The sequence below is a fragment of the Channa argus genome, chromosome 21 (genome assembly GCF_033026475.1).
Source record: "Channa argus isolate prfri chromosome 21, Channa argus male v1.0, whole genome shotgun sequence".
NCBI lineage: Eukaryota > Metazoa > Chordata > Actinopteri > Anabantiformes > Channidae > Channa > Channa argus.
Genome location: NC_090217.1, coordinates 2,190,403 through 2,215,275, shown reverse-complemented (window position 1 = coordinate 2,215,275; position 24,873 = coordinate 2,190,403). Strand labels below are relative to the sequence as shown.

Below are 24,873 nucleotides of genomic sequence, written 5' to 3'. Positions count from 1 at the left end.
AAGTTACTCAACACAGTCTGCGTGCGGACTGCACTGTTAACATCTGTGACATGAATCATGCTGCACAAATAGGAAAACGGGTTTAGAATTGTCACTGTGAAATGGAAATCATTTTTGTTATCATCCCAAGACATTACGGATCATGCAAAACAAAAATAAATCATTGATACCTGTTTGTCCTCACTAACAGCAGCATTAAGCCTTCAGTGTCCTCAGGGTGTTATCTATAACCCCTCCTCCCCCCCCCCCTCCTGATATGAATGCACTGCTATCATTCAAGCTGTTGCTGCTAAATGCCCATAATCCACCTGACCCCTCTGGGCAAGACCCCTGCACACTGGTGCCCCTGGCAGTGAAACTCATCCATCCATGGTTCTATTTATACATGCAGAGCTGGACACAACGCACTTCCCAGAGAAACCTTTGCACAGTTTTGCCCTGCAACAGCTGGGTTAATTACACTCCTCACCAAACATGCACTTTTACACTGGTTTGATTCTCGACCCCCAGTGACAGACTAAAGCTATCAGTCATGAGCACGGATAGACTCCTCACCAGCATGGATTTTGAAAACCACCCATGTTCTGAATTATTGATTAGGAATTTCCTACACCCATCACCTCCCATTATTATTCTCTGGCTTCTTGAACATGATGAAACTGCTGTATTTTGCCTGATATTGATTCAAATGTCATCACTTTTAAACTGAGCACGCACACCAAGCTACTATCTATGGTCACGTGCAAGCTACATACAGAACCTGACAGCAAACAGATGCCTCTCTTCTCCTGTCATGCTGTAATTTGTCTCGCTAAATCATTGCTCACCAAATCATTGTTCACCATAAGTCTACTTCTCGACAGCACGGACGCTGTTAGGAAGCACGTGTATTGTTCTTAAACCAGCACGGGATGTGCACAGCCCTCTAACTAATAATTGCTGCTTGCAATCAGACCTAAACTGGAGTCCAAGAAGCTTTTTCGAGACCCTGCATCCTGCCTTCTTCTCTGATTTGATGTCATGAATATGAATCCTTTGAAGCAGAAATCAGCTGGCTGCCCTCCGGACACAGTTAGAGGCAAATTACCAGAGTTTATCTCCAAAACATTAATCTCCAAGGGGCGTCAATATGGATTTCTAATCAAAGTTGCTTGAAGGTGACGATAGCTGCTTTGCATTTTGAACACGCCACTGGCTGAGAGGAGGATTCATGATTTCAAACAATGTTATGCATGGAAGAGTGGTTAATGTTTGTGCCTCACTGCTAGAAGGTCACCGGATCGAACCCCCGGCCACCTGCGGCCTTTAAGTTTGCATGTTTTCCCCGTGCCTGCGTGGGCTTCGTCCCACGATCCAGGGACATGCATGTTAGGTTAATTGGTGTCATGACGGATTCTTACAGCTTGTTTTGAGAACTGCCAAAATTTGAACAAAGACAAACTTAATCATTTGATGATGTCAAACCACTATCCCCACTGATTATCGCCCTACTTAATGCCAGTCAGATCAGTGGGTGAAGCGATTTGTTGGATTGATTGATGAAAGAAGCTTTCAGGACCTATGTGTTTTAGAGGATCCGTAGCACAATATAAACACGGGCGTCTTAATATTTTACTGTCGGTCCACGAGCGACTGAAGTGCCAAATAAAAAGCAGCACAGCATTAATCAATGTTCTCATTTTATGGCGTGTAATGATGTGACAAGACAGACAATATTCTGGTTGTTATTTCCTCAAATCAAATGAACTGAAATCACTCAGGAGCTGGTGGATGCAGCAAATTGTGTAATGTCATTACTTTTTGTGTTGTAGTTCATTTCCATTTGACGAAGTTTACAGGTGCTGTGTCCCTGAAACAGGCAGCGATACAGTGAAAAGAGAATTGTGGAAGAAAGACTAACAATTAGCAGGCTGTTCTTTTGTCTCCACCTCGTCTTAACTGTAAGCAAAATATTTGCTTAAGCTAAATTAACCTGCACATAGCAAAAGTCTGTAACTGTGAAAGCTACAGTAAATAAGAAGTGTCTGAATATCAGCGTGGAGAATCCACTTCTCTTCTTAAAGTTCTTTTTTCTTTTTTTCTTAAATGTCCACCACATGTTTACATGATGATGTACTTTCATTGTCTTTCAGCTGCTACGTGATGGAACCTGGTGATAAACAGCAGCACTGTTCAGAGATTCCAGCCTGTCACATTATGCAGGAAAAACTAAACACAAACCATTAAATACATATTTGTATTTATTTTAGCCCAGAGTGATGCACCGTGTAAATTACACCGTGTCAGTACCACAGCACAGGGATTAGACGCAGTGGTTGTCAAGATGGGACCCAGAGGTCCCCTTGAGTTCATGGGCCCCCTGAGTATGCGTCCAGTAACCTATTAACTTATTAATGGTAGAACATGATGATAAAACCAATCACAAAAAAAAACCTATATATTGTACATTTTAAAGGCACCCAGCTTAAAACAGCCCATTACATAATCCTTTTTAGACCTGCAGCTCTGTGATTTCATCATACCCGTAAACATTAAGTGAGATTGAGAGGTGGGTTTCGCTGCCTGTGAGCAGAGCCTAACCATCCGCTTCTCCCTGTTGCGTCTCTATGCTAAGCTAAATGTGCTGAATTCATTTTGCATGATGAAAATTGCCGCCCACAACTGTGGACTAATGTCGTGAGCTTTAATAGCTGTGCTCCACGTGGCCTCTCGCATCTTCTTAGGGGAGAGTGGAGGACTTTCAGCAATCAATTTACTTGCAGATGGAGGGCTTTAATCCCACCTCTTCCAAAAAAAAAAAAAAGCAGAACTGTATTCCAGAGCCTGTAATCTCTCGGTGGCCTCTTTCTGTGCGCTCTCTAAGCCCTCGCCCTTTCTCTCCGTCCCCTCCAGCCTATACCGCTCACGGCCAGTTTACATCCGCATTCAGCACATATGGGCCGTGCGTTCACGCCTGTTCCCACCCAAGTCAGAGCCGATTATGATGATGGAATATTCCCTGAAACTCTTAAAATGATGATGAACGTCGAATCTCATGGAATTCAGCAGGTGCATCGATTTTACATTTTAAAAATGTCATTCTTGGACTTGTTCCATTGCGCCAGTGTCATGTGAAAATGAGGTTAGGAGTGGGGTAATTGCCTCCCAGATGGATGTAGGCTAAAGCAAGTGATTTTTTCTCTTCAAGGCAGGATAAATGAGAGTCAAATGGCTGCAGCGTCGACATGATAGTGTGCCTTTTGCCATCAATGGCTGTGCACATGAGACTCTAAGTCTAGTCCTTGCCTCAGGTGTGTATTCATGTTTACAGCCTGCATTTGTTACGGTTAAGTCTTGGTTTGCCAGCCGTCATTGTGCTGCCTCAATGTCTCCTCTGACCAGGGCTTCGCTACCTGTTCGGTTGAGCACTGCTTCTGTCAGCTGCAGTGGTCGGCCATGTATGAGATATGCCCCAACAGCAGGGCCCATTAGGCAGCAGATCTACAGCAAATGAAGAGAGTCAGTGCTTTGGCTCCATTCTGAGGAAGCACATAAACATGAGGATTAATCCTTAAGCCCTTCAACCAAGGTTCACAACCATCATTCAGTGCTTATCAGGCTGCACGCCGTGAATGTAGCCAAGAGACGAGATAACGGGCTGCACGGCTCAGCGGTTCACAATAAACCCTAATGCCGAGCATGGCAGCCATCACCTGATCTCCGAAGTGCAATGGGTGAGCGGATACAAGGATTTACAAGCACCAAAACACAGGTGCACATGATAGCGAGATGGAGCATCCAAACCACTGGCTGAGTGCTGCCCACAGCTGGAGCTGGAGCTTCTGTGGACGTGGATGGATACTGCCCTTTAAGGATTTTTCTAATTCTTCATTTTAGTTTTGAGCCGTGAAAGATGAAAAAGTTGACAATATCTTACAACAAAAATAACATTTCTACTAGTAAAAATGTGATTATGGATATTATCCTTCTAACTAGGGAGAAGCAATTTTGACCATAGGAGAAATTCTAATATGTACATTATAGATATTGATTATATGAAGCCCTTTAAAATTTTTAGGGTCTTTTTTCATTTTTAATAACCACTGGCTCCCAGTAAAGGGAAATATTGCACAAACATGCAGAAAATGTGTCCAACATCAAATGTTGTTAAGTGTGATGTTGCTACTTGAAGGCGCTGGTGCACTTTATGAAAGTGTGTTTACTGACTGTCACTCACTCCTCTTTAAATTAACAAGCATTTGAATCTGGAGCAGTTTTAGATGATTTCACTTGTTTCCATCTTTCATGAAGATGGATATTTCATGGAGTCATTTACAATATTTTATAACTGCTGCACAAAACGCAGGTGATCAGATGTTATGAGAGGAGACCCTCCCCCCCTCTCCCTCTCTCTCGCCCCCTCCCTCTTTCCCCCATCCTCCCTCTCTTCCTGTCTCACTCCTTCACTTACTCTCTCTCTCCCTTCCTTCCTTCCTCCCTCACTCTCTCTCTGTCTATGCCTCTCCCATCCTCTTCCCCCACACCCACCCCCTCCCTCCCTCCCTCCTCCTCTCTCTCTCTCTCTCTCTCTCTGTCTATCACCCCCCTTCCTCCTCCTCCTCCTCCTCTCTGTGATGCTGCAGCTCCTGTAGTCTCTCCGGTCTCCAGTAAACAGCAGTCATGGCGACAGTGGTCCAACCGCTCACTCTGGATCGAGGTAAGACGCTCGCAGCTTTGCAATTCGTGCTCGTCATCAGATGGGATATTTTTTTACATTTTATTTTTATCCTCCGAAAACTTCGGCAAGAAACGGGGGGTGGGTGTTGGATCCAGGTGTTTAAGTCGGATCATTTCACGCGCTCACGCTGCTCTAAATAAAACCGTCCAGCCTGTCGGTTCCGTGCGCGGATGTACCGGAGAGCAGCGCCCGGTTCCTCCGTCAAGCTACAGCGACGTCCTCAGGACACACGGACACGAAGCCACCTCCGTTTCTCTGCCAAATCAACGCGCTTACTCCGTTTATTCCGGTCTGTATTATGTAACCTCCCGGGTGGTATTATCCCGTTTTTGCGCTGCGTCAGCAAACTTAAAGACGCAGATTCTGGAGCGCTTTGGCATCAAAACCGACTTTTGTCGGACAAGAGACAACTTTTGAATTAGACAGGTGTTGGGGGGGCACCAACCTACCTGCCTAACACACACGAGCACGCACTTGTTGGAAACTGTCAGACTGAAAAATACTGCTGATACCCCACAGGTATTTTTATTATTGTGCGTATTTGCGCATCCTTTGACCTTTGGATGGATTCTCACATAATTTAGCATTTTTAGCAAACAGCTTCATTTCTACATTCAGTTTTTTACAATTCTGTGTAACTGTTGAAGCAAGTGCACCACTGAGAGGACATTTGTGTGCTACATGCAGCCTGGAGAAGCACTGACTCACTCCAAATTCCTGTACTTTCTTGGTAAATCTTATATCTTTAGATCACTAGTCCTACAATCAGACCAAACACTATATCCGCTGGCGAAATGTAATACTGCACAAGTCTTCCACAGGAAATGGATGCTGTCAAATATAGAGAAAGGAGACACCTCAGCTATTTCCCTCGTGCCAAATACAGCTGGCTTCAGCTCCCCAGTCACTTCCACGGCACAAGATGGGACTATAAATACACTTTATCTGGTGGGAGCATAAATTGATATTCAGAAAGAGGTTTAAACGTACACTAGGTGGAACCCAAGCAATAAGCCGTAATTGATCATAGTCTTTGTGTGCATCCATTTGTTCCTCAGTAAAGTTCAAAGCTCCTGCTTGGTCATGCTTCACTGCTGCACTGTCTGCAGGGTGCAGCGGTGCTGTGCCCATGCAGAGTTAATGAAATGAAGCTAAGATTGCAGCAGGAGAACATAAACAGCACAAGCCACACGTTGCTCATCATCCGTCAGTCATCACGTAGAAACGGGCTCTGCCCTAAACACGGACACTTGTCCGTGTAGTTAAAATGCCAGTATTCAGCATGATCTGGTTGGAGTAATTTGCTAGGATAGTGGATCAGATGTGACCTCAGCCTGTGTGCAGGGGGACTGATCCAGATTCACATGCTTTGGCTTGAATGTGACCGGTCAGCAGCTGGCAGCTATAATGGCACGAGGAGCAGTAATGATAGTTTCACACAGGACAACATTACAGGCTCCCGTTTCTCAGCCGCCACTTTGGAGAAAACACCATAATTGCTAATGAAAAGGCAGCCTGGCCTCGTGTTGGGAGGCGGCTTTAGCTGGCGAGTCGCACACGCGGGGAGGACAGAGATGTTACTATCCGGCGCTCCCGCTCCGCTTGTTGGCTCACAGCAGGATGAAAAGACGTGACATCACTGGCCTTCCTGTTATTGTCAGAGGAAATGACTGTGGTAAGTAGGTGCCAGACCCCTATCAAGAACAATGGAGTCCACCCTGTGTGTATGTTATGAAATCAGTGTGCATTCTCTGTAGAGCTGGCATTCAGCTACAGAGCGGCATGTCCCAGAGCTCACAGGCTTTTTGATGTGGAATGGGGAGAGCTAAGGTCATCGCTGGTGGAGCGAAAGACAAAGATTTCTGTCCGAAACTTTTAAGCGTGGAGCATTTTGGTTACCAGTCTGTGGTCAATAGTTGGAAGCTGAAACAAATAGCACTGCAAGATGCTGCCAGTGAACACGTGAACCCTCCACGCTTCCCAACATTTGCTAATAAAACAAACACTGAGTCCAGCTGAGGTTAATGGGAACCCTCAAAACCGCAGATTTCAGTGTCACTATGGTGCTGGACAAAACATTAGTACATCACCACGAACATCTGAGCAAAACGTTGAGCACTAAGACATCAAAAACTCCACAGGGGACATTCCAGTAATTGTTGAACTGTAGTGTACTAAGTGTATACAGGGCTCACGTGTATGATAATGCTTTAAAATCTGCCTTCTCACACACACTAATGATTCTAAGTCTCAGAGAGAAACTCCCGCTTCTCTAAGTTAAAGAAAAGTCTTAATAGAGCAAAAAGAATAAGTGCACCGGCGCTTGCTCTCCCACCGAGAGAGCGTGTTCCCATCGGATGCTCTAGGTCACACAGCGATTTGAAAGATTAAAACGGTGAGCTGACGTCGCTCATCGCTGCTGAGGTTACAACCCCTCTTCTCAGAATAATTGTCCTGTAGAGACACTGCCCAGTAATTAGAGTCTCTTCATTCACCGCAGACTCCTTCATGAAGCAGTCGCCCTCCAATAACGATGTAGTTGTTGTGTTTTAGGCAGAACTTCACTACAGGGTCACTTAGAGCTAATTGTGTGTGCATGGGGACAGGAGTTATTTGGTGAAACCCAGCTGTCAGGTTTTCCTCAGGCACAGTGTGGTTACTTGTAGCAGAGTTATCGAAAACCACCAAGGACACTCAGGTCAAAGTCATGATGGCAGATGGCAAAGCCTTTTCAGGACAGTAGCAACTCTCAGTGTACATCGGTAGGTAGGAGCGCGGTCACAGAGAGGTCATTAAAGCCTTTCCTGTCGTCTGCCGAGGTGGAAAAATGACATTTCAGTGAATAATGGCCATAACTTAATACAAAATGTTTTATGGATTTATTCGTGGCCACGTGGTTTGATGAGGTCGGGGCCTGATGTGGACGTGTTTATTTACACCTCTGCCGTTTTGTCAAAATGACACCCGCAAGTGCCTGAAAGCGAATTACGCTCAGTTGTGCCACTATTATAAATGGACTAATTATACCAGCAAACTGGAGCGCTGCCCAGTGCGAACACATCCCCACAACAATGTGGTGGAGCCTCGTGGAGCGTTGAGGCCTCATCACATGTCACTGTGGCTTTGTTCAGCTCGGGGCCTCTTCTCTAATCAGCAAAGGATGAGGACGAACTGTTGTAGGCACAGCCATGTCAGAAGAGCTCAGGGAATTCTTTTTCTTTTTTGTGTTTTTTTTGTATTGTGTAACAGTAACTATAAGACCATTAGCTTGTATGATGAGGGAAGCACAAAGTGCACACATTGTTAATCATGATGCTTCTTATTTCACTTGTATGTAGTAGTGCTAGACCTGTGATTTGAGAAATCCCTCCACAGAAAACTGATTTAGTACATTACAATAACTTGTACAGGAATAAATATACATGTAGCCAGTGTCTTTGCAGTTTGGAAAGCATTTCTATGGCCCCAGAGGGGGGAACAGGGGAACTTGTTGCATTCAGTACATGTAGCTGCGTAGCTGTAATGACGAGGAGAGTTCATCCAAGAAGCAGCAAAACATTAGAGCCTCAGCGTCCTGTAATGGATTGTATTGTAGTGTGTTCATGTTAGTGTTAGTGGAGAAATTAGCTTTTTTTTTTTTTTTTTTGCACATTAATCTTTAGACAAAGTACTTCTCTGTTGTTGAAGTAGGTAATTCCACAAAGGCAATATAATAGTGCAATAATTGCAACACAGGATAGATTTATTTCTTTTGGGCCCCTGAACACATAATAAAGCAGGATGCACTTTCATACTTTTTTCCACTAATTAGTTTTCTGTGTGGGGTAAAAAAAAACAAAAAAAAACCCATAAAACTTTTCATAGAAATGCACATTGTTAAGGTCTGTTAAGATGAAATGTTTCCCCCTGAAGTGCTGCCTTTAAATTGACGGGGGTCATGTTTTCCTCACGGGTGGTCAAGTACAGTATGTGTTAGGAAATCAAGGGATCGAAGTTTACAAGTGCCGTTGCTTAGCAACTGACAACAAAAATGGACCCAGTTTTGTTCCTTTCCTCAGAACTGATTAGTGATGCATTTGAACAGTTCAGAAATATCAGTGAACATCATGGCTTATGAATCTGGAGCAGATTTCAGTTACCTGAAATGTTTTGAGGATTTGTAATGAACATCCATAAATGCTGTGAGCTCATCATTACAACACAGCAGAGACTTTCTTCAGTACTACTGATGTCTTGACAGTTGTGTAATTAAAAAACTTCTATTAAATCAGTAGGTATCACTAATGAGAACTGCCTCATCCTACGTGTAGCAGAGGGAAATGAAGTGCTGACAGCATCTGACTCTGCTTAATATGGCAGCGGTGCAATCCACTGTAACTCCATGTAGCATTCACTAACTTCCTTTGACTGGTGTCACAACTCCTCATAGTTGTCAAAAGATACTCTGTAATTACCAGTCAAGATTTTCCTTTGCATGTTCCAAAACCTCGGTGGTGTTTTCTTACAGATATTGATTTTATTGTGTCACTATTTAAACAAGAAAAAAAAAAAAAAACTCTCCATGTAGATCCAGCAGCAGCAACTTCTGTTCGGAGAAGAATCTGTCAAACTACACAAGGAGGTTGATCTAATTATGTACAGCCTTCTTTAGAGATATGCTAAATCGGGCAGACTTGCAGATATATTTTACACTGAGATTGAGGTAAAACGAGACAAGAATGTGAAATGCAACTCTGTAGGACAACTTTTGTAAAGGACTTTTGTACATGACGAAGCCTCATTACAACCCTACTTTCTGCACAGTTGTACTTCCTATTTTTTATTGTATAGGAGAAAAAACAGCACCTGTTACCTAGCAGCCATTTTGGTGGTTTGGCTGTATGAGAGACAAACGCTGTCATTTTGGTGCTTTATTAACCAGCACTGACGTTGCTCACATCTTGACCTACGGAGACCCCTACATCAAAAAACCTTGGGTCTCTGAGTTCAGATTAAAGTTACTAAAGAACAATGAAGCACTGACAGTGGATTTATCCATCACCGTGGGTAAACAGAAGCAGGTACAGAGACTGGGGTGGAGGCCAGAACAAGAAGGTTGTGTTGCAAAATGGGAGAAGTGTTTGTACTGAGTGGCCGATGAGGGGATCAGGCTGAGGAATGGTGGTCCGCTCATAATGAAGGGTGGAAAATGCAGGTGCCAACTGCAAAGCCATAGATCAAATAATGAAATGCATGTAAAAAAAACAACATTTTTTTCCAGTGAGAATTAATACCTGACATTTCAGTTCCTCTCAGTTCTCAAGCTTTTAAGCTATTAATGTCAGGATCTCTCTGCACTTCCTGTCTGTGGACTTTTATTTTGTGGCCCTTCTCCCTACTTCCTGTGTTGCCTTGGTTCTTTTCCCCCAGCTTTACCCTCGTTGTCCCTCATTGTTTGCACCTGTTCCACCCTCTATTTAAGTTCAGTCTTCCCTTTACTTCCCTGCCAGATCCTCGTCATTGTTAACGTGGTCACTTCCATCGTGGTTCCTGTCTTCAGTGTCGCCGTTGTTACCGCTGTGGTCGTCTTCGTTATAACCCTCACCAACCCCACATCTGTATGTATGTTTCATGGACTCTTGTTTCTTGGACATTCTCTCTGCCTGTTGCTCCCGGGTTTGTGTATTAGGTTTGCCTTTGTATTCTTCATTTGCTAACGCTTTTGTTCAGTTTGTTGATGTCTGCCTCCCCTGAGTTCCCGTGTTCGTTTTTTGGGCTTTTTTGTTCATTTATTCCGTAGAGTGTGTGTGTGTGTGTCTTGGTTTTCCAAACCTGTTTAGTTTCCCGTTGGTACCCTTAGCCTGTCCTCGTGGGTCTCGTTAGTTAAACTGGTAGGTTTCTCTTGATTTAAAAATTGTCCGGTGTTTATTTCCCTTCCTCCCGTTTGGTAGTAGAGTCGGTGTTTTCTAGTTTAGAGTATTTATGGTAAGATAGTTCTCCTTAGCCTTCCCCTTGTGTTTGTTTGCTTTAGTTGTCTGTTAACCCGCGACTTACTTATTTAGTAGTTTAGTGTTTCTCCCGTGTGTTCGTTTAGGTTTCATTTCTGTATCTGTTCTCTCGATAGCCTGGGTTTTTTGTTACCTCCTTTTTAAGAGCGATTTTGGTTGTATTATATAGCAGTCAAATAAAGCCCCTTTCCGTTCATCCTCTCTTGGGTCCATCCCTAACAAAGACCGTGACAATTAAGCTAATTTTTATTTTTGTAGCCACAGCTTTACACTTCTGGTTTATCCTTCTTACTCTAGTTTGCATTGTATGCAGCTATAACAGTAGCATCCTGAAAGTATCAACTGTGAAAGTGTTCACTTGCAGAATGACCCTGTCATCGTTAGGATGGAAGTGTTTGTGGTACCTGGTTAATTAGGACTGTGATCACATAGCAGAATTGCTCACTATAGTTAAGGGTTGGATCAGGTTTCCTGTTCTGCCTCCAGCTGAAGTTATTCATAGACTTGCAACAAGCTTCGTGTGGGCGTTGAACAGACACTTGGTGTCGTTTGACCTATGCTTCATTTGTTCCTTCGGTCTTTTTGCTCATCGGAGGGAATAAGATGAGATGAGTGTCGCCCTGGCTGTGTCAGTGTTACCAACATGAGCCAGGTACACGGTTAAGTAACGTAATATGTCATTTCATTGCACGTGTGATTCCGAATTTCTTTCCTGCTAACATGACGTAACTGAGACGCCCTGCAGCCATCTCTCAGCTGCTTTGTCATGGAACACATTCCCCCTTCAGTGACTCGTCCCCGGGGTTTTTACACTTCTGTGATCAGTCACACAGATCGTCAGATGGCCCGTTTTTACATTGAGCCTGCAGAGCAATGAGCACTGAAGCGCACTCGTGGGGCATTTTTGCTTAAATCTACGTGGTACATTTGAGTTGTGGGGTAGAACTGAAGACTCACTGCCAGACTTGTGCCAGTTTATCAGATCTGGTTTCACACACCACTAAGACCATACCTTGACTTTTTTTTTTTTTGACATTTCCTCACAACAATATCTCTTGCGTAGATGAAAAATGTCGTGCCAACAAAGCAGAAACTCTTCACAGACACATTTTGTGTGTGAGATTAGATATCACTTGAAGCACTGAAGGGAAAATGTGCAGCACAGTGCCAGCAGACATTTCATTACCTCAGAGTTGCTCAGCGAGAAACGGAGAGTTATATGATTACCTCATAGTCCCATTCATTTTTGGGACATTACCTGCAATTACACTGTCTTGTAATCAGTGTTTCTGTGTCCCTGCCCTGTTACGAGGGGTTAAAACAGCAAAGAGACATGACAGATATCGAGCTGGCCTGCAATATTTTTCAGTTTTCACAATAGCTGTGTCACTGTTGGCGACAGTGGAACATTCCTTTGGATTTAAACTGTGCAGCTCTTGTGGTTGATGTAAAGCGTGTGAAGTTCAAGATGTTTTATTTATTATTCACGTTACAAAGATTATATCAGGAAATGGCCATGCAGCTTTTCTGATCAGTGAGATGAAAGCACTGTCAAAAATGCCTGCAACATCAATCTTTGAAGTTAAGTTCTAGTCAAATTCCTTGACGTGGATAAGGAAAATGGTGCTAACGAGCATGTGAAAGCACAAAACGGCAGTGAGAGAAGAAACCCTCCCTGGGTTGGGCCTTGACCTCCGTTTAATGAGAGAGAAATGCTCATAAACCTCCTAGACAGATGCCCGTGCTCGCTGGAATTGTACCAAGTCATTACAGGCTATTCACAATCAGAGGATTTTGATATTCTGGTAAAAAAATGACGCATTCACCTTGATAGAACGTATTAATGCCGCATTTTAAACAGCAGAGTGTTGAATTTCTTTTTCAGATGGAATAAAGTTTAAGAAATCAGGCAATAAGCGAGGTGAACGGGAACAAAAGGTCAGTTCACCTACGTGCATTTCTCTTTGAAAAAACTCATTTGACTGTTAGATTTAGGGAAATATTCCACATGAAGGCTCGATTTTTAATCACAAAAAACTTAGTACTGTTTGTTGTTGCACAATATGTTCTTTCCACTCATTGTGCACATGTGCAGGACGTGAAATGTCAAGTAAGGGAAACGCGTCATGCAACACATTGATACTAAAACATGCATGGTTTATATTTTCCACGCAAGCGGAGACATTATTTACTCCTATTTAGTGTTTCTCCACAGAAGTTTGTTGATGGCGAGTAACAATGAGGCTCTGCATGCACAGCAAACCGGTTTGTCAAATTCCAGAGAGCGCAACAAAAAGTCAGGCAGCATATTAATCTGTTATTGATACATTAACTCGGTAGAGACGCGGTCAGAGTGTAGGTCAGTTCACTTTTATAAACGTGACCCTAATCCCTCCAGAAGGACTGAACCTGTGCAGATACACCTATTAAAGACGCATGGTGAAAGCAGGTCGCCCTAGCAACCACACATCAATGGGCAAAACAAGCTGTCAGTGTCCAAAGATAGACAAGGCTAAAAAAAAACTGGCAAAGAGGCTGGAACACAACGATTAGGACAATTTAACAGACCATCTATTAAAGTGTGGGTGGAAATATGTAGGTATATGTTCTTTGGTGATTGTTGTATCATAATGAATCTGCTGTAAGTTAACTTCTTGAAGATTTCTCTACATAGCTACATATGAGTCTGTGGTAAAAGTGATGCTTAACATATGTGAAGTGGGGTCTTTTTTACCCTCCCTAGAAGCAAAACACTAGTGTGAGGAATGAATTAAACCCCGTGCTCCACTTTCCGGCTGACTAGTTTCTACCAAAGCCCTGGAGCTTATCATTAGATAATTCTATTGATTTGTATGGTTATAAATGGACACATTCACTGTGTGGAGGTTGTTCTTGGATGCCATCACAGTTTAGGCTGAGGATGGAACTAACTAGTCTAACTAGCTCCACACCGCGATGCAACAACAGCATTTCTCCTTTAATATCTGAAGATGCACATTTTCTTCATCCACATGTGCACGTCTGTAGACGTGCACGCTCTCCAGTAAAATCAACAATTGGCAGCCAGAAATCAAACATCCGTTCCTGCCTAAGTTAAATCAATGCATTACTTGTCGTGCACAAACAGAGCGCTGTGTCTAATCTTAAATCCACATACACACAAACCATCTTTACAGGAGAATCCGAGCAGAGTGCTTGGATTAATGGCTTGTTAGCAACATCACCCCGACACGTACTGTCATCTGCCAATACAACTCCCACGGGACTAGTTCAGCCTCGATGGGAACTGAACCTGCAATTTCAAGCAGATCAATATGATCCTCGTCGCTTTATCACGGAGCGCTTGAAATAGAAACAGGCATTGGATTTCTGCAAGACGTGCTCATTGCATGTAAAGGCCGAATGCAGCCTGGACAGTGTTCACACAGTCAGAGCTTTACAGCCCTCCTTCACCTGTGTCCCACAGGTCTGCAACCTGGAAAATCCTCTCTGTCCCTTTTACTGGGCTGCTTCAGTATCAGTGAGTGTTATTTTATTTTTCAGTCAACACGACATAAAGCTGTACCACTAATGTGAGCACTCCGGTAAGAAATCAGGGGCCAAATGCAAAGAGCTCGTTTTAACAGTCCCAGGAAGCTAAAGTGAGTCAGTTAGTTTCACAGCTACAGTGTATTTAAGACACATCTCCTCCAGTTCAGGCTTTAACGTGAGTGAAAAGCCAGTGGTAGATAAGTGTCTGCTGCAGCTCAGGGGAACAAAAACAGTGGAACTTGTCTTAAATACATTGTAACCTTGAATGATGGAGACTCACTGTAGATTAGTGGGACTGTTGAAGGCTTGTGTGAGCCTCAGTTTAGCTGCACAGTTAATCATTTCAGCGTCTTTGTTGTGATGTGTGCGTGTGCAGAATTCACTTCGCAGGAGGTGTAGTGTCAAGAAAGGCAGAACATGCCATGCTATCATCCCCTTTGTTCTGTTGGAGGCAAGTGAAAACACAAAAACGGATCCATCCATTATCTGTAACCATTTATCCTGACAGGGCTCCAGTCTGTGTCAGGGCCCACACAAAGACACACACAGAGACGGAGAACCATTCACACCTACACCCTAACGTGCATGTCTTTAGAAAACAAGTCCACGCAGAACAGCCGCTGCCGGTCAGGGATTCAAACCAGGGACTTTCCAGCTGTGGGGCTGCAGCCCTAAGCACTGATGATTCTCTTTCTCCATGACCTGCCTGTCTGCCTGGCTGTCATTCTTCAGAGTTTCTTCAGCCAAATGTCAGTTGTAAAGGATTATTTTGGCTACACAAAGAATGAGGTGGACCAGAAAGAAGGCAAAGGTCACTTGTGTTTCAACTACAAATACCATCTTTATCATTCTACACATATAATTTCTTTAAACATTTTGTCCTTTCAGCTTATCCCGTAAGTTCAGTGTCGCCACAGCGGATCATTGTCCACACGTTGATTTGGCACAGTGTTTACGCCCTTCCTGACGCAACCCTCCCCGATTTCTGCTTGGAACCAGCACTGCATGGCTGGGGATGGGGATGGGCTGGTGGGGGTTAGGTGTCCACTTCAACATGTGGTGGGGAAGAGCAGGGCACGAACCTCTGACCCTGTGGTTGGTACCAACTGAACCACTGCCGCCTTATTCTACATATAAAAAGGGTCTATTTAGGGCAGTGACACGTAATGTTAAAGAAACTAGATCGACTGTGGAATGGACCCAAATGAGGTGTTTAAAGAGCTAAACATTTATTCAGCATGTGAAGAGCTGATATGATTTGGGCTTTTTTCTTAATTATATCGTTGCAAACTGAATATTTTCAGCTGTATGTATCAACAAACCATCAATTTAGAGCTAAAAGAGCAAAATAGACAAACTCCACAGTAAAACTGTAGCAATCATCTCTCTTTGTGTGGTCACAGGTCTCTCGACATTGAAATATGTTATGGACCGAGCAGCCCGGGTTCAGCGACTGAGTACCAAATCACTTTCCTCTCGATCGCTGGCGGATCTGTATTCAGACTGTCATTTTCAGAGGGCAAGAAATTAATCAGCCAAGCTGGCGAAACCATTCTGCACCGGCTAATTAAGGGAGGAGAACTCAGCAGAACTCAGAGCTCCGAACTGAAAGTGTAAATGCTATGTAATGTCTGGTCGAGTCCACCTGACTTCCTCTTATCCATCCCCTCCTATGTTCTCGCACATAGAGGTGCCACAGTGGAAATGATCCATGGATGGGATTGTTATTCTATCTGTCTTACTGAGTCTGTTTTCTCTATCCTGCCCCATTGATCTGCTCCAGGGCCGTTCTCGTGGCCATGTGCCGTTAATGTCATTGAGTTGGGAGGGTTCTTCCCCCCCCCCCCCCCCCCCCCCCCCCCACCCCCCACCCCTCTGTCTCCGTGGCTACACTACACTACACTGTTCTCTCTCTCTCTGCCAGATGTTGCCAGGGCTATCGAGCTGCTGGAGAAGCTGCAGGAGTCAGGTGACGTTCCCGGTCACAAGCTCCAGTCTCTGAAGAAGGTGCTCCAGAGTGAGTTCTGCACAGCCATCAGGGAGGTGAGTCACTAAGGGGAGGGGGAGGGGGAGGGGACGGCTGGTCCGTGAACACCAACATGACTCATGTCTTTTCCTTCTCCTTCTTCTGAGACATTCTGTGGTTTTTATGCCGTTGCCCTCTGTCAGCACAGCTGCTCACTGTATTGTATTATGTTTTGCACGGCTCAGCCAGTGGTGCTGCGTCAGTGTCCAGTCCAACACTGTAATACTTCCTTTTGTTCCAAATATACCAGCAGAGCACATCCTGTCACTTTCTTGGCAAAAAATATAAACCTCATGGAAAAAGTGTGTTCGAAAGCTTGAAACCGTTTATCAAGTTTCAAGTGTTTTTTTTGACAGGACAAATATAACACTTAAAGTTCATATTGTCTCAGTTTTGCATCAGTGCTATGCAACTTAACTGTGTGTCTTTCTCTAACCTTAACCAAAGTCCTGTGAAAAGTGTTGCAGCATCAACAATATGTTTTATTAATGAATTGAAATCTGTGAGTTGCCCTTTACATCAACACATGCTCAATGTGTTAATAGAAAACCTTATTTTTCTTTCAGTTACAAAAACATTTTCATTCCCAGCGTAATTGTAAAGAACCTGACTTTAGGAAGCAGCAAACTTACTGTACATACTGTCCATTTATTCGATTCCTGCAGCCAGAGTTTCACAATAAGCGCTGAGTTGTTGCTAAATTTGAAACCTTTTCAACTTGGCCCGAGGAATTGTTGTTTTAATTGCATCCATTTCTGTCTCACCATTAACGTTTCATTTAATTGGGTTCTGTCTGAACACTTCTTCCGAATGGCCTAGCGCTTCATTAGAGTAACAGCACATTTCAACCTCCGCTTTCTTTAAAAGGAGACACTTTGGAAACAAACTAGTAAAGAGATATTTTTACACTATTACTGCAAGTGCAGCTGTACATTTACTGTGTTATGTCAATTAAACGAGGTCCTTTCCACACTACACATCTATACTACAACAGACAAAATGTGTGTGCTACAACACAAGCAGAAGCACTTTTGTTGATTGCCTCAGTCCAATCCTATCGTTTTATTGCATTTAACCACAGCTGTGTTTTACTGGCAGTGGCAACTGGTATGCAATAAAATTTCAAGTTGGGGCCATTAGAGCCTTTGATTCTGCCACTCAGCAACACAGCACGATGACATTTTCAGTAGTAGACACAGTTATAGGCATTTAAACGTACACACACTCTCTGTTTCCTGGGTCCTGGAGCATGAGTGACCCTACATATTCAGATAACCTTGTGTTTTCTTCAGCCATTGTTCATATAAAGGCTGATAAAATGGGCCTCACACTGTTAGCTAATGTGATCAGTGGTTTATTTTGCCTCCAGCTACACTTTCCCCCCTAATGTTTACTCACACAAAAGGGAATTATTAGTAGATAATATTTGTGTCATACCTACTGTTTCATCAAATGACACACTCTCTTCTTTATTTGCCAGCCTCAGGATTCTCACGTTCTTTGGCTGCAGACTTAATTAAGCAAGTAGAACCAGCTGGATCCACACACCTACCGTAGGTCCATGACCTTGACTTTTCCCTGGCTTACACCACACCCAACCTTGGTTCCTTTCCAGGTTACAGGAACTGCCCCGTGGTTCAAGGCCCTGCCCCACATTAAGGTGGCATTGCTTGAAGAGGGCAAATCTGTAGGCTCAGAGATGGGTTGTGCAGTTTGGACACCCAGAGGGAGCTCAGAGTGCAGCTGCTGCTGTTTCACGTTCAAAGGAGCCAATTGAGGAGGTTCAGCCATCTTATCAGGATGCCCTCCGGTCGGCCCCCTTTGGAGGTTTTCTCTGAGGCACATCCAACAGAAGCCTCCTCCCTCTGGATCCCAGGGGAGGAGCTTGAGCGTTTGACTGCGAAGAGGAAAGTCAATGTTACCTTACTGAGTCTGCTGCCACCGGGACCCGACTTTAGAAAAAAAAATGGAAAAACTTAATGGAAAGATGGATGGATGGGTGGATGCAAATGAGTAGTGGTGGTGGAAGTGAACAAGGTCTAGAGTTTAGCGTAAAAGCAAATAGCTGCAACATAATGAATAACACTGACTTGAATCTTAGCTAATAAACTTGTTGTTATGCTGGTGAAATACACTGCAGGTGTTTCAAGCAGCAAACAAAAGTGTTTATTCTAGTTAAATCATGACTTGGACTTAAATGTACAAAATAACACTTTCTTATGATGGTATTAGTATTCAAATGTGCTCCCAGGTGAAGTAAACTTGATAAAAATCTTGGAAGAATTATGGATATAACGGCAAAATCAGTGTGTACCTTTTTATCAGTGTTGCATAACTTCAATCAACAAATGACTGCAGCATAATGAAAATGTCAGAGATTATTGCTCCAACTTATTACTGGAGCTGAACAGCTAAACAGAGGCAATTTGAATTTTTGACTGCACTATTAAAAAAACACTGAACATTATGAGCATTGCATTAACTTGAAAGTTTAATGGGCTCGTTACACAGAATTTTAATTAAACAAATCATTGTTAGAGATTGGTTTTAATCACATTTTACACGGGTGGAATAAAGTGCAAATCTTAAACCGACGTTCTTGTTTTTCCTCCTCGGCATTAATTCACATGTATGCAAAGCAGCCACCCACTGATCCATCATCTTAATACTATGCATCAGTGGGATCCAGTGCAAAGCAAACAAGAGCATTCACTCTACTTGACAACACTATGCAGGCTGATAACCACTGATCATGTATAGTTGGCGTCCTGTCTGTCGTGATATACGATAGCATCGCCCAGTGACATGAATTTGTTAGGCAAACAGGAGTTCGAAACGCAGGGAAGCGGACGACAGATGCTGCCATGGCCTCGGTATTGCAAGTTAATTGTAAACAAAGTGAACACGTAATCTGTCCTGGAATGAAAGCAGACAATTAGTGAACTTAATCAGTATGTCGGGGACAAGCTCCACTTCATTCTCTACTGGGAGAATGGTGCTGCAAATTAAAGGCACATCGAATGAGATTTCACCGCTGCAGAACACAAATAACATGAATGTGCTTGGGATTGATTTCTATCAGTAACTTCACCAAAGATTCCTGGTTTGCAAACTTCAACCTGTCAGTGATTTTTGCCTAAAACGATAACCACACAGAATTTGCTGCAGCTACTTGATAGAAAGGGTTAGAAAACTGATAATGTTTTGAGTTAGTGATTGAAAATGTCGGTTTTATTCACCTATTCCTAAAGTGCTGCATCGCTTGGCTCATTTAATTAATGAATAGGATGTTATTGGATTGTAATGTGATCATCTCTTCAGTGTCCTAATGATCTTACACCAAAACACTGCTGAAAAAACGAATTAGGAAAGTTTTGGTTTGGACAACCAGACAACTCTGAACACAGTGGTAATGTCGCTTGTTTCTCACCAATAAATTCGGCGTTTGGCGTTTAACGTCTTCTTTTGCTGTCATCTAGTAGTAGGAGGCTCATAGTAGGTGATACCAAAAAAGTACTAGGTACTATGCACAGCTTTGGCCCAGTGGACAAGCACATAGTGGCGAGTAGAGCTGGGCGGAGCTGGTACTATGCAGGGGACGACTGAAAATGAAGCCAACGCAAAGTGCCCTGCAGAAGTCTACATAAGTGGCCTTACTCTGCAGGTTTTTGCGTTTCTCCCTCTGCAACGACCTAAACACAGCAAAAAAATTAAAAATGATGGAATCGGTGTTTTCTGTCACTGTACAGTTAAAATCTGTGAGCCATGATTTCAAAATAAGACTGAGGTGGAGCAGAAATCACATTACTCCTCTGCTGCTGTATATGCAGATGTCCACTAACCAGGTTATTGAGGTGCATACAAAGGAGAAATGGCCTTTGACAGAACATGACATCATGCAAAGTGGAAGAAAGAAAGGGCTGTTCCTCTCCTCCCATAGCTCGGCTCGGGAGAAGTCCGGCACATCCTGCCACCAACTGCATGCTGGCAACAGGCTGACTGATGTCAGTGCCAGTGACACTGATTCTCAGAAGACCTCTGGAAAGGGCATCGGCAGCAGCAGTGAGATGCAGACCACTTCACCCACAGAGAGCTGACTAAACAGTCGCCAGGGAAACCACCGGAGATGCTGTGCGGTCAGTGGACTGCAGGGAGACTGACGATGGTTTATAGTCGATTACAGGTTTGTGAGAGGCGGTGATACAACAGCATCTCTCTAGGCTGCTGAGCCAGCTGGAGGACAGGTTTTACGTGCTGGCTATCGCATACTGCACATTATTACTGTTATTAAGCACAACAATAAAGGAGCTGTTGCGGTGGAATATCACAGTTCTCAACAGCTGCGTCCTCTGGCGCTTTATTTGTATCGGAAACAATTAGGAGGCAGACTCCGAGTGGACGGGAATCTCAATGGGAAAGCAACAGTTGGGCTGGATTTAATGGCCTGATAAGTGCCCAACTCTTTTTCAATGTGTGTGTTTGTAGCAAGGATCCGTTCCTGTAACACGTGACACGGCCCTGAATATGCACAAAAAGAAATATGTTCAACACGCAACACTTTTGACTGGTTTAGCCCATTCGCTGCAACTTGAATCCATACACTGCTTTTTTACGTCACTGCCAACCATTTCTGCAAAGGTCAGAGGTCGTAGATGTAATTCCCAACATCACTTGACCATCTATTATTTAGCATTTGACTGGTGCATGTGTGTAACGATTAATTTGAAGCTTGGAGTTGTGGTTTGTAATGCAAACCTTAGGCTGTGAGACTGGAGTCTGTTGACCAACAGCCAGAATCTTTCACTGCCAAGAAAGAAGTCACATTATCAGCATCACTGTTTTGCTTCTCTGTGCAGTACTTTGACATCTTGTTCTTGTTGTTTGTCGTTTGTTTGGCTGCTCTGAAACCTTAGATGTCGAAGCTTCCCAGAAACACACACCCACCACTCTGGAATACAGAAACCAGCACTTTCAACCTCCAAAAAAACAGCACAAAATAATAGTATAACTTTGATAGAATAGCCCAGAAAGATGCTTTGATGTCTGACAGCTGACATACAGTGAATTAATGATATAATGCAACATAATGACAATAATGACTTCAGTAGCTGTAAAAACATAGTGACTTTAGGAAAGATGAAACAATCCTCTTTGTCTTTTTAAAATCAACAGTTCCCCCTGTTTTAATTTGTATGTTTTGTAATTTTGATTGTACAGACAGACACCGATCAGGCATAACATTATGACCACCCGGGCAATTTAATGCAGTGGCTCTGCTTTAGCAAGTTTAAAAATGATTATTAGTCATTAGGTTGAAACTGTCAGAAAGGTGATAACTGAGGTCAGAGTGGACAGTGGAGTCGTACTGGAGCACATTACAACAGGTGGCCTCCTCATTTTAAAGACGTGAAATGGTGCAGTTTTATTTTTACGTCCTTTTGCGTATCGTCTTGATGCCACAGGTAGCGTTTGGACGCCACGTGAAAGACTTTGTTAGGGTTAGAGAAAACAACTTTAGGTTAATGTTATGTTAACAGACACAATAGCCTGGGAAACACTTAGGGGTAAAGCTAAGTTACGAGACAAAGTACGTAATAACAAAATGCTACACACAGTGTTTCCACGTCTCCGGTGGAAACGTCCTGGGTATAATAGTGTCCATTATAACTACTCTCATGTTCAAAGGGTAATTAAACACAGGTTGGACTGCAAGTCCAACTCTCCTGTTGTTCATTTGGATCATGTCATCATTGCTTTTGTCGTCTGTGATGTGATTCCTTCTGTTCCGAACATATGGGACGTTCACAGTTTGGTGGGCCGACGCAGAGCGTGACAAAGTGGATGTATCGATCTTCCCCACAGAGCCGAAACATCACAGTAGGTCCAACTCCAATCCTGCTCCCCTGCTCTGAGTCAAGAGAATTTACTGAACATGAATCAGCCTTGTTAAGGGTGACAGGCTGGCTGTCACCATGAAGAATGCATGGCTGAGAAAAGAGTCTCTTCAGCAGTGTTGGACTGAATGACAAAGAGACAGAGTTTGATGAACTGGTTGTCTTTCCCCACCGTGTTCATCCATGATGAGGGTGGAGGATGTGGGGGGCTTAGTCTCACTGCATCAGCCTGAATGAGTTGTCAGGGTCAATCAGCCTTGCAAATGGGAAAGGAAGGACACAAGACGAGCTTACTGAAACAGCTAAACATCTGGAAACGACACACAGTGGGACGTCCCACTCCGTCAAGGCAGGAAGAGCACAGAAGGCCGGAGCGATGGCGTCTTTGTTCCCAGTTTTCCCTGGTTCGCACTGTGTCCTGTTACTGTCCTCCTCTGGTTTGCATTCTTTTCGGACAACATCTACACAGCTAAGGCCGTGGGTATGTAGCGCTCTTCTACTCCCTCCTGGTTTAAAGAACAGCGCCCTGAGTCTGTTTCCCAAGAGCTACATGTTAAATAGACCATTTATCCTGATGGATTTAGTTACACAACCCTGATTTCCCTTCACTAATTAGCTGGTGACTGACAAATAATAGAAGTCTGGATGAACGAATGGCTGTGAAGTTACTGTGAGTCCACATCACAAAACAAACACCACTTATGAAGCTGATGGTGGCTAAAAGGTGACAAAGGCCGCTGAGTGCAGCCCGATACGTTCAGGTTACTCTCACCTACAGCCGGATGGTTAAACGGTTACCAAACTGTGGCTGTTTAAACTCAGACTATGTTCTCTGCCATTTTTTCTGTTTCTGTTTTGTCCCCTACTGCGTCTACAATCTACGCTGAACGTCTAGCGGTGCATTTACAGGCAGCGTCGTCCTGTCAGGAAGATTCTGTGTTTGATTTCAGCCTCTCCTCCCGCTTTGCTCGCCGCAGATCAAGCAGGTGGAAAACGTGAAGCGGACAGCAGCCACAGGTATAAAAAGCCATCTGGCAAAAACAAAGGCAGAAAGGTGAATCGGAAAGATGCCTGCAGGACAATAACATCCAAACAGCCATGTACGTCACTACGTCCCCCTAGAGAAATTGCAGTAGTTTCCAGGAAGGCGCTTAAAGTGACTGACAGGACTTATTAATCATTAAGGCAGAGAAGCCGACTGCTGTTGTAAAATGAGCTAAAAAGCACATTTGTTTACTTTAATATTTGGTTGTGTATTTAGTTGTGTGCTCGGGTCTATTTGCATGATGTTTTCTTAAGCTGCAGTGCAGGAAAGATCCAGAAACCTACTGCACACACTACCTGCTAAGCATCAATGGCAGAGAGACAAGGTTAGCAACAAAACAGCAAACGGATTTGACAGGTGGCCACAAATGAATGGTAATGTTGCTCCCTGTGTGAAGGTCCAGAAGCTGCTGCTCTCAGATAAAGCCGGCAGTTGCACGGATTACATGTCTGAAAGATGCTAAATGACAGAGATACTTGCAGCCAGAATACATAGCTATCATTACTAGTTGCAGTTGTGTTAAAAATATATATTTATATATATAGTCTGAGGCAGGCAGAGGCAAGGAGAAGCCTTCATGGTATTTATAAAGCTGAGCTCAGTATTTACGAGTGCAAAGGTGGAGAAGTCCTTGAGGACAAGGTATTATTCTGGAGCTGAGCATATGTGGACTGCAGGCTCCTTTTCTTCAAATGCATCAGTGCTATAAGTCTTCAAAAGCAGCTTGCAGGCTGAGATGTTGAGTCGCACTCATTTCATCTTTGAGATTTTTGAGCAAACAAGACAACGGAAGCTCGGGGCTACGTCTCCCCACATGCAAATATTTCACACTACAAGTACACACACACAGAGAGACGAGGCCTTTGTGATGTTGTGCTCGGCTACGTCAGAGCTACCGGGCGCGTTCTGCTCCCAGGCAAGCTGCCACGCTTTGATGAGAGACATCGTCTAGTGAGAAGAAAACAATGTTTCTGAGTCACAATATCTGTTATGTCATAGATGAGTTTGTTTGGCTCTAAGATATTTAGTGTGTGTGTGTGTGTGTGTGTGTGTGTGTGTGAGAGAGAGAGAAATGTACAGGATCATTAGTCTGATTAAAATTTGATCGCCCATTTGCTCAGTTAACTGCAGCTTCAACCGGTGTAAGATTAAAACAAATAGCTGTGCTTGTACTTGGAAAATGTGTCCACAGAAATAATACAGTCTTTGCTGGGATTTATAAATTTGTGTGATGCAGCCAGAGATCTCTTTGTGGCATCATCATCATCATCATCAGTGACTGCATTTAACAGTTCTTTCCTGCAGTAAAACAATCCCACATTCCGGTTAAACACTCTTTCTGAACTCTTCGATTTTATTTATTATTTCAAACATTATCAGCAGAAAGGTGTCTTTAAAAGCCACAGCTAGAAGGTCGGCTGTCTGCATCCATTCTGTTTTACCCGTCTGGATGCACAAAACTCCACGTTCTGTTCTGTTCTGTTCTTAAAGCCAAGAGCAGATTGTGCCTCCATTTCTTGAGCTGCTGTAAGAGTTAAGACTTGTTTCTTGTTTGTGGAAATGCCAAAATGCTGCACAATGATAAGACTCTTCAAGGGTCGTGCGTTTATACATAAAACATCCTCAGAGAGCGTGAAATGTTCTCTTTGCACTTGCGAGATACATGCAAGCAG

General features: G+C 43.6%; 1 protein-coding gene across 6 annotated transcripts in view; it reads left to right on the top strand.

The window, feature by feature from the left end:
- The first annotated feature begins 4,542 nt into the window (after positions 1-4,542).
- lin7a (lin-7 homolog A (C. elegans)) overlaps positions 4,543-24,873 on the top strand; it is a 31,765-nt gene continuing 11,434 nt past the window's right edge. For 2 of the 6 annotated variants that reach the window (XM_067490335.1, XM_067490332.1), the window contains exons 1-2: positions 4,543-4,696; positions 16,160-16,278. In XM_067490335.1, coding sequence (XP_067346436.1) covers positions 4,660-4,696; positions 16,160-16,278 — 156 coding nt within the window. In that variant the 5' untranslated portion in view covers positions 4,543-4,659. Of the gene's footprint in view, positions 4,697-4,759; positions 6,393-10,205; positions 10,315-16,159; positions 16,279-24,873 lie in introns of those variants that run through there. The other 4 variants (XM_067490334.1, XM_067490331.1, XM_067490333.1 and 1 more) reach the window with 4 other exon arrangements.